Consider the following 18,364-nt stretch of genomic DNA (forward strand, 5'->3'; position numbering starts at 1 on the left):
GCAGTTTCAAGTTTCCAGGAATTTGAAACCTGAGGCAGTTTGCACTTGGCAAAACTACACTAACCTTTCTACCTATCCAAATTTGTACAAAATAAATGTCAAATAGCAGTTAATATAAAAAGTATAGTACTTACTGCTATAATCACCATATCCATAGTAGTTGTTGTAACCAGTGTAGTCATATCCTCCATAACCACCGTAACCTTGGCTGTTATATCCATAGTTGCCATAGCCTTGATTCCAATAGTTACTATATCCCTGGTTCCAGTTTTGACTGGGGCCTGCAGCACATTAATAGGTTCACTAAAGTCAGAAGATCAGCAAAGATCTTTACTTCAGGATAATTAAAAAGCAGAAAAGCTTAAGAGTAAACTTAGACTCTAGCTTACCACCACCTCTTCCACGAGCTCTTCCTGCAAATCCTCCTCTAGATCCCCACTGTTGCTGTTGCTGATACTGTTCCTTCGACATGGCTACTTTTATTTCACACTAAAAGAGAAAATGTATGTTATTATACGGACTCACAAAGATACACCAAAATGTATAATAACCAGGAGAGCCAATACTGTCCAAAATACAGAGTTGACTAATTTGATATTTTCCTCAAAGTCAGTTTATCAAACCAATCATCAGTACTTTTAAAGAAACAATCTCCTCTAATGACATCCAAGAAGGTATCTGCTTAATATAGGTTGCTACATTCTACTCGTCGGGCCCTCAAACAGCATCTTTTGGTAAAGCCTAGACAAAATACACTTAAAAACAAATGTTTTCCTACTGCTTCCCAGTGAAAGCAAAAAAATAGTGATCAATGACTTTGATAAGAAGCCCATGAGACATCTTTAAAGCACAAGCATGCAAACTGAAGCCTTTCAGAAAGCTAGATGATGAAACCCTCTATAAAAGCTAGTATTCTCTACAAGTAAATGGATGCTTAACTTACTTTACTAAGACCAACATTGTGGTATTTCTTTTCCATTATCTTCTTCACTGGTTCCTCTTCCTTAAAGGTAATAAAGCAGAATCCACGCCTCTTATTGGTCTTGTTGTCCATAGGGAGCTCTATGGATTCCACCTGAGATCAAAAATAAGTTTTAATACCTTAGTTTGCATGTGACTGACAATAAAAGCACAAGTTTAGTGGGGAAAAATGCACAAAAAAACATGTTTGGCCCTCAAATTCTATTCTGCAGTCTCTCTCCCTGTTTATTCTAATCTTTTGAAAGAATTCTTCCAATAAAAATATCCAGTCCACCTAAGTCTTCAAATCTATTTATAAAAATAAGCTTCCCAGGATACTGACATTTGCTACCTCATTCAAGGGTCACATATTCAAATGCCAACCAAGAACAGAAGGCAACAGTCAATTTTAAGAAAAACAGAATAAAGATGACCGCATTTGGGAGAAAATGGCAAGTGGTGAGGACCACATATGACTAACCAAAGGGGGAGGCTACTACTCTCATCTTAGATGGCTGCTGCCCATATAGGAAGGCAATTCCAATGTTGCTTGCTCTTGCAAATATGTAAGAAATGCTACATATCCAGGTATTTGTGGGAAATATCTCAACCTAAATATTAACAAAACATCTTCTGTTTAAATCAAGCAAAAGAAGTGTCTGCAGGCTGTATCTGGCAGGCAAGGCCACAAACTTCTCATCTTAGCTTTAACCCATTACTTCACAAAAGGAACTTCAGTTTCTCCAAGTCTGTAATTAGACTCATAAAAACTGCACATGTACGTTTTTAAATTGAGAAGGCACTACACCTTATTCTTAAGAATTCATTTCTTTCCTAGTCTCAACTGAACCATTTCCTTCTATTATCTCAGGTAATCCAACCTGGATTTCTTCCTCATGTTTATATTTTTATTTCTTCTACTAATCTGGTAAGTTCCTCAAGGTAAGAACGTCTGTTACATCTTTGCATACTCTGTACCTTCAATATATGAAAAAAATACAATCATCCTTCAAAGATGTGCTAATGGAAGTATTTACAATATCCTGCTTTCAAAACAAATCACATAATCAGCCCAAACTTCAAAACAACTTTGAAAATATAATGTGACAATTATATTCACATTAATTTTGAAAAAAATTGGGTCAAAACATGATCACATACCTCACCAAAACCACCAAAGTACTCCCTTATTTTCTCTTCAGGTGTATCTGGAGAAAGGCCACCAACAAAAATTTTTTTAACAGGCTCTTTTGTTTTCATGGCTTTGGCCCTTTTAGGATCAATCACCTTCCCATTCAATTTATGTTCTTTCTGATCCATGACCTAGGAAATTGAAGTTTTTCATTTTAAGTATGTACCTTAATTTAAGTTCAGATTATTAACTTAACTTAATAATTATAGTTAAATAAATATAGCTAATGCCAGGTATATGTTGACTTGCTTATGATTAAAGAAGTCAAACTGTGGTGATGTGACATCAGCTAATATAGAACTGTTCAAACCTAAATGCCAGTTAAGAATGGGGAGGAGGGGAAACATTTAATTACTAGAAAACCAACTCTCCATTAACTGTCAGCAACATCGTGATTGCTATTTCCCCTTAGCCCAAGAAATTTCAAAATCTATACTTTTGTGAACTTGTCACAGATCATCCCTTTAATTAGGTGTCTTTAAGTCTCAGTATTCTTAAAGTTAATTTTTTCAATTTAGTAGAGCCTGGCATACAGAAAATATACAGTAAACAATTAAAGAGGACTCTTCATAAAATATATTGGTTAAGAACTATAGCTCTAGCTTCATATACCACAAAAGGGGAAATCACAAATGGGCGAATTAGTGTTATCAAACTATCCACATCTTATATTATTAACTGATCAGAACACATAACACACTACCTTATCTACACTCTCCGACTCTTTAAATAGCACAAAGCCAAAACCCCTTGATCGCCCTGTGATAGGATCTAACTTCAGAGTGCAGTCTACAACTTCACCAAATTTGGAGAAGTAGTCCTTCAGATCTTTCTTTGTAGTGTCCCAGCTAAGGCCTCCTATAAACATTTTCCTGTAAAGACAAAAAGTAATATTAAAATGCTAAAAACAAATAAACTTTTCCACAACATTAATACCTTTCCCAAACTGCACCAATTTATTGGGCAGTGTATTAAATAATGTCCTTCCTACATAATCACATATCAAGAACACCCCATTCCAGTTGTTAGGTTTTGCTTATTACTGCTGCTATCTGCCTAATTACAAAAATAGTGAGCAAGCAGCCAATTCTTTTGACTTGCCAAAAAGATAAATGTAATCCCAAAGTAAAAATACTGTACATCTAAGTCTTCCTTAAATTCCAGGTTAAGTATTGGTAAAAGCAAAAGACAGAATTTTAGCTTCAAATTTCCCTTCCAATCATTAAACTTGTAAAAAGGCTACATAGTCCCCACTGATCACAGCAACCAGCATATTTTTATGCTGAAGCTCCTTTCTATTTAACAGTAATTCTCTCTCATTAACAAAACTCTTAGCACATAAAATGGAAAATTCTAAGTCTCACAATTAGGTTTTAAGTTTTTGGATTGCTAAGAGTCTTTAATAAAGACAAAAGTAACGTGAACAATTTAGTGAACAAGAATTACCCACTGAAGCACAATCCACTAATTAACTTATATGATTTATTTACAGTAGAACCTCAGTTAACCAGCAATAAAATATTTAAACCTTGAAGATGCTAAAAGTGACAGGTGGTAAGTGGAAACCACCAAAACACTTTAAGACCAAAAATACATACTCAAAAAAATTTTTCTCAGGTGAAGTATTATTTTTATTACAGCAAAATGCCATAATGCTCAGACTTGGCAGCTCTGATTCCTTTGACATCTGCCCCCTTTGCCACCCCCTAGCCCGCCCCAAAGAGCTTACACATACCACCTACCCTTTAAAGAGACAGGACTGGAGATTTTTTAAGGGTAAACTGTCAGAATTTGTTATGTGAAGGCTAAAACTTTTAAGGGAATAAAATCATGCTTGCTCAACAATTTCTCATCTTTGTAATTGGGGTGGATAGGGAAGTGATACTAACTTTTGGCTCCAGGTAGAAATTAAAGCAGGAAACATCTCCATCTTGTGGGCATTTAGGACATTGCCACTAAAGCCAATTCCTGCAACAAGAGGCCAATTGTGTCCCTGGAAGGAGATCTTGTTCAGCTTCTCCCCTAAAGATGCCAGATTAACTGAGGTGTTACTGATCTTACTTTCTCACCATAGACTTGTTTTTAACTTCTTACAACAAAGTTTAACTTTCAGTGCACAAGAAGACTTTAAGTATATACTGGTTCCCATTTCAGATTAAGTTTTCAAACTAGTACATGTATTATAATGCGAAGCTGGGTCATTTATATGCTTAACTTTTAGGACCTCCTTTAATAAAACCTTCATGCTTGAAGTAACCTTTATTAACCCTTTTTATATTTATAATCAAATGAACATAAGAAAACACCCATAATATACAGATAATTTTTAATTATTGCAAATTTCACGGGAAAAAAGTTTTCTCAATACATTTTCTTTCATTAAAATAATGCATCTTTTAAAATCCAATCCTTGTCACTTAAATTTATGCCTTAAACACTTTACTTTTAATTTTAACCTAAAGAACCAGAGCACTTCCTTCAGAGATGAAAGTTCATTAGCAACATTTATCCTTTCAAGGTAGGGACACTGATATATTTTTATAAATGAGAAATAACAAACTATAATGCAATGACCTCTTGCTCAGGTATCAATGGCAATTCTAGAACAGAAACAACTTCAATTTGAAATTTAATGAATTACCACCTTCTGGGATTAAAAAATTTTCCATCAATAATTTAACAATTTGAGATTATTTCAGCCTGAAGAGAATAAATAAATAACAAAAGCCTTTTTTAAAAAAACTAAAGTTGAGGGGTGCCTGGGTGGCTCAGACAGTTAAGCACCCAACTCTTAATTTCGGCTCAGGTATGGATCTCAAGTGATAGGGCCCCCTGTCTGCTTGGGATTCTCTCTCCCTCTGGCTCTGCCCCTGTCCCACTCATGCTCAAGTACTCTCTCTCATAATAAATGTTAAAAAATAAAATAAAATAAATAAAAACCTAAAGTTGAAAGGCATGAATATTGTCTCATCTGTTCCTCTGATATTAAGACAGAACTAAGTTTGACTTTAATTTCCAAGGCAAAGTTTACGTAAGTGTTCTTGATTTAAAACTATTTAAGGGGCGCCTGGGTGGCTCAGCTGGTTAAGCATCAGACTCTTGATTCCAGCTCAGGTCAAGATCTCATGGTGAGATCAACCCCCAAGTTGGGTTCTGTGCTGTTGGCACGGAGCCTGCTTGGGATTCTCGTTTTCTGTGCCTCCTCTGCTTGCATGCTTATGCATGCTCTCTCTCAAAATAAATAAACATACGTTAAAAAAACAAATTTAAAAAATTATAAAAAAAAATAAAATTATTTAAGGGGTGCCTGAGTGGCTCAGTTAAATGTCCAATTCTTGATTTCAGCTCAGGTCACGATCCCAGGTTCATGGGACAGAGCCCCAAGTCGGGCTTTGTGCGAAGCATGAAGCCTGTTTAAGATTCTGTCTCTCTTCCCCTCTGTCCCTCTCCCCAACTCATACTGAGGAAAAAACAAAGAAAAAGAAAAATTATTAAAAAAACAGAAAATTACAAAAAAATAAATTATAACCCTATGAATGAGACTGAGAGGCATGTTCCATTACTATTCACAAGCCCCAAATGTTTTTCACAGCATAGGAAGTCAGTTTTCTTAAATAGATAAGCATCCTAACCCATCAACTGGCCCAATAAAGAACTCTCTAAAGAAACTTCTCACCTTTAATACAATTGTTAGTTCGGGCTGTTCAACGTGTCTACCTTAAAGCTAAAAGGCCACTTGAAGATGTTGTTTTTCCTCAACAATCAAATCCCAAAATTTTTGGCCAACTATAATTTAAACATATTCCATAGGAGGATTATTTCCCCAAAAACTACAATGAAACACACAGTAAAACTTCAGCTATCCAGCACCTTTAGAGAATGAGCCAAATATTCCACCTTCTTTAAAACACTGCCTGCCTTCCAATTTCTACATTATTTGGGATGAGTAATTTTTCTACAACACACACTTCTGCCTTCTTAAATACAGTAATCATGATTTAACACTGTATGGGTCAGTCACCACTAATTCATATCAAGCTACTGTTAGCATGCCCAAAGGCTCTTCTGAAATGAGAGAACAATTAATACACTAAGTGCATCTCATTTCTTACTTCTTTTAACAAGTTCTATTATTCATTTTTGCCAGATTAATCACCTGTTGCTGTTAAATCCGCCCCCCACCACCACTTTGTAGGGTGGCTAGGTAGCCAGCACTTGAACTTTGTGAATTTTGTGTAAAGTAAAAAAAGTAAACAGTCTCTGAGCCTACGTGACTCTTCTTTGAGACAAATGCATTACCATTTTGGCAGCCCAAAGCACTTTTTTTTCCCCTACTCTAACAAGGAAGACTGCTGCACAACTGATAACCAGACAGGTAAATACACTACAATGAACACAAACTGTTCCAGATGCATTCCGTGTTAAATATAGCACATTCATAGGCACACCAGAATAGTACAGTAAGAAAGAGCCGATTATCTTAATTTTGGATAAATGGGAATTATTTTAGCCTCTCAGAACACTAGCATTCTGACAAGCTCTCCCTCAAATTATGAGATGGCAGAAGATACAATTTAAATTTTTCTTTTCTGTATTTTGCTTAAAGCACACCTACTGTCAGTCCAGATTATCTCTGCTGCCTTGGTTCAAGACTAAGTTTCAGGTTACTGTCACTCCTACAGAGCTGTGCAAACACTTACAATGAGATAGACCGAACTTCAGAAAAATCCTAAACAGCCAAGTTAAAACGTCACAAGACTTGTTCAAATAGCAACAAAAATGGGCCTCTAATCCTACAAGTTTAAAATTTGATCCTTAGTTGTAAGTGAATTGACAATCCTAATTAAAACAGGCCTTCATCTACAGAATGTTAACTCATTAATTTTGTATTCCTCTCTATAAATTACTGAGCACCCAAGAGGCAATACAGTATTCAATTTAAAACACCTACTCAATGAGGCACCTGGGTTACTCAATCAGTCAAGCGTCCAGCTCTCAATTTCGGCTCAGGTCATGATTTCATGGTTTGTAAGACTGAGCCAGGCTGAGCTCTGGGCTGGGCTCTGGGCTGGGCTCTGGGCTGGGCTCTGGGCTGGGCTCTGAGCTGGGCTCTGAGCTGACAGCAGACAGCCTGCTTGAGATTCTCTCTCCCTCTCCCTCATACTTTCTCTCTCAAAATAAACTTTAAATAATAAGTAAACAAGTAAATAAATATAAAAAAACACCAACTCAACAACTGAAAGCTTGTTTTTTACAGATATTGATATTACACCATATTATAATATTAAATAACAGACATAAAGTTATACAACTCAGTGCAGATGACTTTACAAATGCTATGCAATGTCATTTAGGAATTTAAGATTGCTTAGCGGGACATCCTATTCTAGAGTAAGTAAATTTAGAGGTAGTAAGCCAAACCCCTAGTTTATATGCTACCCCCACCACTTACTAAATATATGTATGACCCTCAGGAAAACAAATACCCATGATTGTTTCCACATCTGTAAATGAGAGGACTAAAAGTCTATTTCACGAATCTTCAATAAGGATAAAATGAACAAGTACAGGGGCACCTGGCTGGCTCAGTCCACACAGCATGCCAATCAATCTTGACTTCAGGGTTATGAGTTCAAGATCCATGTCACATGTAGAGCTTACTTAAAAAGAAAAATAGCATTGGGGCACCTGGGTGGCTCAGTTGGTTAAACATCCAACTTTGGCTCAGGAATCTCAGTTTGTGAGTTTGAGCCCCACGTCAGGCTCTGTGCTGACAGCTCAGAGCCTGGAGCCTACTTTTGGATTCTGTGTCTCCCTCTCTCTCTGCCCTCCCCCACTCATGCTCTCTCTCAAAAATATAAACATTAAAACAAAACAAAACAAAAGAAGTACAAAAGGAAAAAATAGTATTAATAAATGAGGAAGTACACTTCAAGGGCACAGAACATAGTCTGAAACATCCCAAGTATTCAATATAAAGTTGTTATTTAAAAGGGGCAGAGCACAATTTAAAGTAACTTAATAAAGCAATGTTTTCATTTACTCACAGGCTTAATTTTTTTAAATCTGCATGAACTATATAAAGTTGCCAACATTAACAGGAAAAGGCCAGAATGAGGTTTCATATAAATGGATCCTAAGATTATTTTCAATATTAAATAATACTTTAATCCAGAGATGTTTAAATATCCCATGTAAAAAATACAGACTAGAAATTAGATTGTCTAAAAAACTCAAAATGTAGTTAAAAAATCATCTTGAGGACTTGTCTGTAATCCACATAAACACCAAGTTTAGTAAGGAATTAATTTCAAATTATAAAAGAAGTAATACATATGCAACAGGGCTGATAGAAATATTGATTTAATACTGTTTTTCACACCCCAAAAACATTCTCTGTACTGAGATCACTAGGTTTAACACTCCAAAGTCAATAGTTACTTTATTTAAAGTCCTTCTCCTAAGAAGTTGAAACACCTTTTTCGAGGTAAAATGATAAACACCATTACACTCCCAATTTTGAAATAGGGTCAAAAAAAATATTCTGTAATTTTCAAACACTTCCTAACAACTCCTGTATGTGGTTTCATAACAAGTTCTGACAGTTTAAAAAACACAACAGAAATGTCAAGTACATAACATGACTGGCCAATCACTGTCACCTTTCAGAATATTACTCAACTAAGCCACCAATTCTTATTTATATTTTCTAGTGTGTTATCATTAAAATTCATTTAAAATCCTAAAATGACAAAATATAATGAAATCCCACCAACATGAGTAAAATCAGTATTTTTCCTTAGAAAGTATACATTTAAAGTTAAGTAACTAGTTACCTATAACGGGGGGCAGGGGTTACTTTTTACAACCAGATGACACCATATGGTAGGGTAATCATTTTACAATCTGTATAAAAAATACCTTTGGAAACAGACTGACAAACTTTTAATAAGTCAGTAAAGATTAACTCCTCTAGCCTAGTATATGAAGTCTCAGTGCTACTTCATCCTTTAGAATGAACTTATAGGACTAAAAAAGATAATTAAGTTGAAAACATAATAAAATGACAGTTTTTAAATGTTCAACCCAAAAATCTCCCCTTTTTCCTTTCATTCCAAGGAAAGAATGACTTCCTGTAATTTTGCTTTTAAAATAATCTCTCGATCAGCTTTAAAAGGTAAACTCCCATCTACCTGAAGGTTAAGGAATGGGGTTTCCTTAACCTAGAGGTTAAAGTTCTGGTTAACTGAGATTCACAATTCTGTAGTTTTCCATTGGAAATCAATTTAGACATCAACACCGAACTAAGAAAATGATTTTTGCCTTCTTGATGAAATTTTAAGACTCTTGCAATGCTTTAAAATCACATTACTTTTTAACAGTAGAAAAGAAAAATTATAGAAGATTGCTTCCATGACAATGCCTATTGGTTGCTTTTTGAGTATATTTGCTAATAATTTTTCATCTGTGTTTCTTACAAGACTAAAGGGGGAGAGGGAGAATTTCCTAGCTTGAACTGTGTGGTATTTCAAATCCAGATAAGCAGGAGTTTACAAGACATGACCAATACTTAACTATCACCTTGATTATTGGCCAAACACTACCAGTAATAAAGTCTCCCCACCCCCAAATAGTCTTGAATATCTAGCTCCAATATACAATTTAATACTCCAGAAACTAAAACATGCTTACCTTTACTCCACAGGAGTAAATCACTGGCAGTATCAACTATTAAGGCACCGGATAAACACACACAAGCTATGAAAGCAGGCTATGTGGTCAATCTTCCTGTGATGAGCATTGTTTCCAACACATAGATCAGCAAACCAAGTAACAAACAGGTTATATTACCTGAAACCACACTGTTTGAAGTGAAGTAACAGAAAAAGATCCCACGCTTCCAGCATCCAGTTCAGTGCCCTATCTACTAAAATGTTGAAGCAGAACTAAAGTCAAATAAAACTTGGACTAACAGTTATATTTCATTCCATTTGTCAATCTGCACACACACTTGAAGTGCACAGCTTTGAGTGGAATAGGAAAAAAGTTATTATTCTGCTCCTTTTAAAATGCTTTCAAGCATAACACATTATCACCTGAAGACTAAAACTAATTCTCCATATCGGCCATAAACCACAAATCCCAATAGTGGATTCAAAACTTTCTTATATTAGAGCAGCCTTACAGGGAACAGAAGAGCCAGACAATATTAAAAATACACAGTAAAGGGGCGCCTGGGTGGCTTAGTCGGTTGAGCATCCACTCTTGACAGCGGCTCAGGTCATGAGCTCGCAGTTGCGAGATCGTGAGATGGGGGCCTGCTTGGGATTCTCTGCCCTTCCTCCACTCACACGCTCTTTCACTCACTCTCAAACAGAAAACAGTAAAAAAAAAAAAAAAAAAAAATACACAGTAAATATACTTATAGAAGAGATCACATGATTTGAGGGAAAAACCCAGGCCTAAGGCCAAGTATTTATCTCAAAAGGCAGCACTGAAAATCCTCAATGATTTTCTCTAATTCCAAACCCTAAAAGGTCAGTGGATTTTTAGTATTTTCCATATTAAAGATTTTGAAATGAAAAGAATTTAATACTCCTCCTTTCTATGTTCACCATCTTGAGACTTGGGAGCATTAATTTCTGCAATTTTAACACTAGAAACTTATCAAAGTCCCAAAGAACACTAAAATTCAGACCATCTACTCAGGGTCTCAACTTTTACAGTAAACCCAAATTGACTGAATTAAAGGCCAGTAAATTAGGTATGAGATTGCTCTAAAAGTGTTTTAGAAAGCAACGTTCAGAATGCCCCAAAAGCAATAGGGTATAGATAATAATCTCAAATATTTAAAACAAAAACATGTATGACCATTTCTTAAAAATCAGACAGCAGTCAACCAACAGTAAAATTCACAAAATTCCCAAAAAAAAAAAAATCACACTTTAGTTTATATGCTAAGTTACAGGACTAGATCTACTGCCCTGTTATTAGAAAAGTACTGCCGTATTTTGGCTGATAACCGAATGGAACTATTTTTGCTTTCTGTCCAGTCCAATGTGGGCAAGTCAATGTACCTACCTTATAAAACTGTCTGAAAGCTAACACAGTATTATAGTTTCCCACTGATCTTGAAACTTAAACTCTCCTCCAGTAGCTTACTATATGACGTGTATATTTTGACCAACACAAAATTTTGTTACCTACTCTAAAAGAACTGAAGCCCAGTAAAGAACATGAGCCCACACCAAAATGGGAAATTCCAGTGCAACTGCTTAAAAGTAAAAACTAGGAATGTTAAGTTGGAAAGATAAAAATAAGGTGAACTGAGAAAAGCATTTTATTACAGAAATAATTACTCTAAAGGTCTTAAGTGTGGAAACATCCACAAGAAGTGTAACAGGCATGCCCTCCTAAGAACAACTGTTTATTCTTATACTCAACATTAAAAAAAAAAAAAACTTTGGGGTATCTGGGTGGCTTAGTTAAGTGTATGACTCTTGAATTTGGCTCAGGTCATGGTCTCATGTGGGATCAAGCCCCACGTGGGGCTCCACGCTGACAGGACAGAGCCTGCTTGGGATTCTCTCTCCCCCTCTCTGCTCATCCCCCCACTCACGCTCTCTCAAAATTAAAACTTTAAAAAACCAAACTTTAAGTCCACAACAAACTCGTTTTTTAAATATTTTTAGGATTGAAATGTAATCACTTTATTCAAGTTAAAATTATAAAAACTAATGCAAACCAAATGTGTTTAAGAAACTAAATTCAGATGATTTTATATCTAGTAGAGCCAGTCTTATCCTCACTCCTGAGACTATTATGAAACTGCTGCACGATATCCCTCATACTGGGAGACAGAAAGGAACAGAGTGGGCAAGTACACAAACCAAAAAGAAAAACAATAGTATCTGAAACAGGATGAGGCTGGCTGATCAGGCAGTAACTTTAAACAGTCAAATACTAAACTCTAAAACAAAGACATTATTTGTTAAATGTAAACTTGCTTAACTCAGAATGAAACTCTGTTAAATCCTACTTGCAGAAAATTAAAAGAGGTCATAATCTAAAACTTTCACTATCAATATTTAATTGTCCATTTTTCCTTAAGAGGTTGCTCAAAAAACTTGTCAAGTTACATTACTGGGTAGCAGGGCAAGAGTAATTCTTACAAGATCGTAACAATGATCTCAGACCTAAGTTTATGGTCCTTTCTAATCACTGAACTGCTTATGTAAGATTTAAAATATGTAATAGAGTAAAAAAGTCAAGAGTAACAGTTTAATCTTACTTAATTTGACACAATTAACAGTGAAAATGAACAATCACAGTGCCAAGTGGATTATTTTCATCAAAAGTATCTTATTTTGTATGTCAAACTAACCCCAGTCTTTTTACTTTTCCCTTTTGCCTATTTCCAGTCTGCTTTATCTGCAATGTAAAACTGGACAGATTTTAGTAGATGAGAATATAGTAGTAAGTAAAGCTCGTGTAAAATTTAAATGTTATCCCAATTGGATTCTTCAAATAGAATGTAGTTTGTACAGCAGCTCTAAGTCAACTATCTACAAATTACTGGTCCTCTAAACTCCAGTGGTGGTGGATACAAACTCCTGGAAAACTCAAATATAATCAATCCTAAAAGCAGAAAGATTGACATTTAGGGGAAACGAGGTATAAAAAGAACAATAATCTACCAGCCTTCCAAGAAAAAGTCATGCAATTTCAGCTACATGTGAACCAACCAACTGTAATTAACATTCCAACCAAATCACACTGAAAATAAAAAATCTGGTAAGAGCTGAATGTAGTGAAAAGCCACATCAGCCCGCCTCTGATTAGTACATATCCAATCGTTATTCAAGTTCTACTTACAAATATGGCTGGAGATAAATAAATTTTTGCACAATACATACACACGCTACTTTAAAAATTGTTTTACTTTTCACATATCCAAAATATTTCAGTAGAACATGCAAGACATTTTAAACACACAAGATTTTGTATCAGGTAACCTTCCCATTTAACATTAAACTTAGACATCCAACAAAAATATCTGTCCTAAAAAAAGAAATCAAATTTAAAATTACTGTACTATATTTTCTTGTTCAAATATAAAAATATTACTAATTATATTAAGTTTTATTTAACCAAACCACAATTACATGCATTACCACAGACCAAAAACCATGTAATGGCATTAATTTTGCCCAAAGATCACACACGATGCCTAAAGGTTTTATATCCCAGGCACAAGATATCCTACTGTACTATGTCTAGAATTTCCTGGGGATCAATGGGCAACTAACCAATACACAGCCTCTGCATGTTATGACTACTGAAACCTTTATAATACAGAAATAAAATTTAAAAGTTTTACCATTCTTCCCGCTGTGCCGTCGCTGCTTCAGAGTGTCGTGGGGAGGAGTTTGAATGGCTAGGGAATTAACAACCGGTACAGCAACCAATCAAAATTCTAGTTTTAGTTTTTGACATTGTTAGGGCTAAAAACTTTAATTCATTTACACTTCAGTTCAACAGTAGGAAACTACAAAGGCAGCTGCTTTGTGATTTGAAAAATCAGGGCTAAAGCCTGCCCCAAACAGCACATTATACAATTAATCATTTTGGTGCCTCTGTCCAAAGAACAGAATTCAGAAATAAAAACCAAAATGTTAAAGGTTTAAGTTTCCAAATATTTAACATATTCCTTTCTTAAACCATATGCAATTCAAAATTAACTAAGAAAAGCTAGTTTCCCATCCCACCTCCATTCTCCCAAAGCCAGCACAATCAGCCTGACAAGTCTGCCTAGGCTGAGATTATTAAACTCGACATTCTAAGGTGCTTCTCTTTCCCACCCTCCAAATCTCGTGTTCTTTCCCAATAAAGGAAATCATGTTTTCTAATACTGGATCAAAACGACATCTTAACTGCTTTTACTTTCCACACCGTTCTCCTTGTTATAGTGAAGGAAAAAAAAAAACAAAAACAAAACAGAATGACACACATAACCCATTACAAAAAGGAATGGAAGCGTTAACCCAAGAACAGCGGTCGGTAACGGGAGTAAGAAAACCTAACCAAGAACCCCGATTTAGTCCCTCCTGCTAACTCCTGTATTATGCTTCCGCTCCCAAATGCTGCACTCTAATAGATCAAATGCAGCTTTAAATAGTATATACAACTTATTCCGAATGGAGGAAGGCAAGTCAGTACTTAAACCTGCAAAAAAAAAAAAATCATGCCACAGCACAATAAAGAGTTCGTTTTTATGAAAGAAGGCTGGTAGGCCTCCTTTAACAGTGGGTAAGAGAGCGGGAAGGAGAAATCAAGAGAGACCAAAAAAGGATCCTGGCCACGGGGATAGGGTTTTTAAAAAAAAAAAAAAATGGAAACTGCACATGAAAAGTAAGGTTACGATCAGTAAGAACAGTTAGGGAATCCAATAGCTGAGGGCGCGAAAAGGGTGCGCGGTTAGAATAACTCCGCGGGGTGGGGGAAGGGCAGCCAGCTAGCCGAGCTAGAAAGAGCTCCAGTCAAGTGCAGGCCCCGCCGGCAAGGAACTTAACCAAAGCCCATAAAGCAAAAGCCAACGTACCAACAAGCGATTCAGGGAATCTCACCAGGCCCAATATGTTCCGTAGGCTGAAAAGTAGGGCCTATGTACTCAAGCTGTAGTTCCATAACGTATTGTGGAAAATCGGAGACTGAAACCAAACTTATCCAAAATACTAAGAAAACATTCGGCCTGAAGCCGAGGCGGGAGGAGCTGAGTGGGCAGCTTACACGTTCCCCAAAGCATGCGCTTATAAACGAATCGCATCGTCTGGGGATGCTAAAGTGGACGCACCAAATAAACCTTAGATCCCGGCATAAAAGCTTCCGAGTCTACCTTTATGGTTGGGACTTTATAAAACAAGGAAGAAATGGGACAGTGGCGCAAGAAAAAAGGTACCCCTCGACAGGCGGGAAAAAATCCTGGCGGCTAAGTCAGTGGGAGGAGACCCAAGGCGAGGGAGGGAAGGAGGGCGGGCCAGGGAGCAGCATGGTGACGGCTAAAGGTGGAAACGTGTGTGATGGGGGAGGGGGCGATAAGCAGGCAGGGGGAGAAGGAAACGAAAGCCCCGGGGAACCCAGCATAGAGAAGAAGAGAACTGTGCAAGAAGACTGCACGGAGGGCTGGAGGGCGGGCAGAGAGCGGGAACGAGGCCTAATGGCGGGGGGATAAGGAGGGGGAGGGGGACTAGTTGGGCCTGACTATCCCGGGTCGCCCCTTACTCACCCTTCATCCTCCTCGTTCTTACTGGCATCGATCTTCGCCCCTTCCGACTCGGCGCTGCCCCCTTCGGTGCCTCCAGCCGCGGTTCCACCCCCGGTCCCGGCTCCACTTCCCGCCGCCGCCGCTGCCCCCTGCGCCGCCGCCACCATGGCTCCCTCTTGCTCGCCTGCCGAGCCGCCTACCGCCGCCGTTGCCGCCGCCGCCGCCCCGTCCCCGCCGAACTGCTCCTCCGACATAGTGCTTACTGCCTCCGCCGCCGCCGAGACTACACCCGCCGCTGCCGCGAACCGAAACTAGCAGCAAAGTAATCCCCGCCGCTGCCGCGCGCCCGCTCTACCGCGCGAGGCACACAACAAGACAGAGAAGGCGCGCGCGGCTGCAAAGGCTCCTGCGCCTCTCCCTGGCCTGCCCCCCTCGCCTCCCACACTCGCGCAGCGCGCACTCCCGCTCTCTCTAGCTGCACTAAAAAAGAATAAGCAGCAGCGGCGGCCGCTCTTGCCTCCTCCTCGCTTTAATGGCGCCGCCGCGGACCACCTAAAATGGCCGACGGAAGAACGGCGCGTCCCGGTCACGTGACGCGAGAGCGCGCCCTTTGCGCCTCCCCGCCCCCTCTACCGCTAGCTTTTTTTCCTCTTCCTTTTCGGGCCCGCCCTCTCGTTCCCTTTTATACCTTCCCCTCACGCGCCGCGCCGCACAGCTTGGGGCCTTTAAAAGGAACCGGAAGTTGCGTTCCATAAGACCGCCGCGCGGGGACCATCGAGAACAAGGAACGCTGTTTCGAAGGCGCAGCTAGAGGGGCCCGCTCCCTCGCCCCCGCCCTTCCGAGGGTTCCTGGAGTCGGCCCACCCACCCCGCAGCTGCGAGCCGGAGTCGCGGCGTCGGGGTGGGGTGTGGCAGCACTTCCCAGTAGGCGACTGTGCCCCGTGCGCCTGTGGCGTAGGGGTGGGGGGGAGGGGAGGCGCACACCCGGCGGCTCCTGTCTCGTAGTGCCCAGCCGGAGGAAGGAGGCTACCTTGAGCTGGTGGCCCCGTGACTCTGGCTCTGTCCACCGCGTCACCTGGAGACGCTCGCCGTGCGCCAAGCGGCGCGCGTGCACGGACTGCCACAGCTCCTCCGCCAGCGGTAGTTGCCCGCGACCGGGTGACATTGAGGTTTCCCCGGCTGCCGCTGCTGAGCTTCCCGACCTCAGGCGGGCCGACTGAAGACGCTGAGGATTAGGGCTCCTTTTTCTTTTAAGTTTACTTTACAAGTAAGATTTTTGCTTGCCTGCTTTTCTCCTGAAATTTTTCGTCAAAAGAAGCAGGTAACTGGCATATTTCAAAGATCAGGGATTGTTTTGCTCGATTTATTTGAAGATCCTAAAAGCGCAATTCTATGAAAAATACGGAGTTAGGAAGTGTGTGAGGTCAACCAGCGGTTCATTTCATTTAATGTTTTTTTAGTCCTTATACTAATTAGAATATATAAATGCTGTGAGTCTTTACAAGGTTTCTGAGCTTCTTGTCTTGTGGGATCTGGTTTTTAAAAGAACCGCTAAGCGTTTCTTGCAGGATAACAGTAAAGTTCTTTAATAGACCTATTAAAAATCCCAGATGTGGTGGCTGGAAACTAGCTTATTTGGGCTTTGAGATTTGCAGCTTCCTCGATACAACTAGAAGAAAATTAAGTTTTTAGGTACTTCTTTAGTCAACAGTAATTATTTGCCGATTTCGTATGTGCCCAGGCTCTGGAGAGAGAGAGTAGTGCAAAATACAGCAAAGAACTCTGAAAACATAAGTATTTTTTCCACTATGTAATTAAATAAATGTGTATTAATTGGACACTATCCAAAAATCTCAAGATGTTTAAAAATACCTATTTTTTGTTATTAATCAAGCTAGCCGAATTTACAGAATAATTAAAATTCAAAAATACAGATGAAATTCTGAAAATGTCTTAAAAATACAATCTTGGGGTGCTTGGGTGGTTCAGCTGGTTGAGTTTCTGACTCTTGGTTTCAGCTCAGGTAATGAGCACAAGGTTGGTAGGATTGAGCCCTGGGTGAGGCTCTGCACTCACAGCAGGCAACTGGCTTAAGAGTTTCTCTTTTCTCTCTCTCCCTCCTCTCCTCCCCCTCACATGCATTTTCTCTCTCTCTCTCTCTCTCTCTCTCTCTCTCTCTCTCAAAATAAATAAGCTATATACTCCTATATTCTCTTTTTGTTGTTGTTGGTTTCATGTTTATTCATTTTTGAGACCCCGCATGAGCAGGGGTAGTGGCAGAGAGAGGAAGTCACAGAATCGGAAGCAGGCTCCAGGCTCCAAACTGTTAGCACAGAGCCCACCACAGGGCTCGAACTGGAACTCACGTACCTCAAGATCGTGACCTGAGCCAAAGTCTGAGGCTTAACTGACTGAACCACCCAGGCACCCCTATATTTTATTTATATATATACTTAACTGTATTAAGCAAATCATACACAGGCGGTATAAAGAACGTATCTTAGATCAAGTGATAGTGACTTCAGGTATGTCTCCACTTGTCAAAATAATAGCCTAGGAGAAAGTGGGTATTGAGCTCAAACCAAATACTTAAATTTAGAGACAACTAGGAGGTCTCTGGATATTTTCTGTCTTCAAGAGAGTATTTTGATTTTTGTTTGTTTGTTTGTTTGTTTTTTTAAAGATAGCTCAAGCAGGGGAGAGGGGCAGAGGGAGAGAAAAATCTCAAGCAGGCCCCATGCTCAGCATGGAGCCTGGTGGAGGGCTCAATCTCAAGACCCTGGGACCTGAGCTGGGATCAAGAGTTGGATGCTCAACTGACTGGGCCACCCAGGCACCCCAGAAGATTCTTTGGCTTTTAAGACAGCTTTAGACATGCCCACCTTTTAGTAATAAGACTTTTCCAAAAAGGTTCATTTTAATTCACAAGTAGTCCAGTAGCTTCTGGA

At 39.0% G+C, this 18,364-nt stretch overlaps 1 protein-coding gene and 1 long non-coding RNA gene across 7 annotated transcripts in view; both read right to left on the minus strand.

The window, feature by feature from the left end:
• The window catches only part of HNRNPD (heterogeneous nuclear ribonucleoprotein D), an 18,362-nt gene extending 2,406 nt beyond the window's left edge, over positions 1 to 15,956 (minus strand). The window contains exons 1-7 of one of the 6 annotated variants that reach the window (XR_009616325.3): positions 15,438 to 15,956; positions 13,533 to 13,589; positions 2,856 to 3,024; positions 2,122 to 2,283; positions 944 to 1,075; positions 390 to 489; positions 135 to 281 (exon numbers count right to left, since the gene is read on the minus strand). Coding sequence is in view for 4 of the 6 variants with exons in the window: in XM_060654762.3 (XP_060510745.1) it covers positions 135 to 281; positions 390 to 489; positions 944 to 1,075; positions 2,122 to 2,283; positions 2,856 to 3,024; positions 13,533 to 13,589; positions 15,438 to 15,670 (1,000 nt within the window). In the remaining 2 variants the exon portion in view is untranslated. The remainder of the gene's footprint in view (positions 1 to 134; positions 282 to 389; positions 490 to 943; positions 1,076 to 2,121; positions 2,284 to 2,855; positions 3,025 to 13,532; positions 13,590 to 15,437) is intronic. The other 5 variants (XM_060654762.3, XR_009616326.3, XM_060654763.3 and 2 more) reach the window with 5 other exon arrangements.
• Positions 3,445 to 13,526, minus strand: LOC145715439 (uncharacterized). Its single transcript, XR_014137595.1, has 2 exons — positions 7,274 to 13,526; positions 3,445 to 7,225 (listed from the first exon to the last, which is right to left on the minus strand). It is a non-coding gene; the product is annotated as an uncharacterized LOC145715439 (long non-coding RNA).
• Positions 15,957 to 18,364: the final 2,408 nt, after the last annotated feature.

The sequence above is a fragment of the Panthera onca genome, chromosome B1, assembly GCF_046562875.1.
Source record: "Panthera onca isolate mPanOnc1 chromosome B1, mPanOnc1 haplotype 2, whole genome shotgun sequence".
Lineage (NCBI taxonomy): Eukaryota > Metazoa > Chordata > Mammalia > Carnivora > Felidae > Panthera > Panthera onca.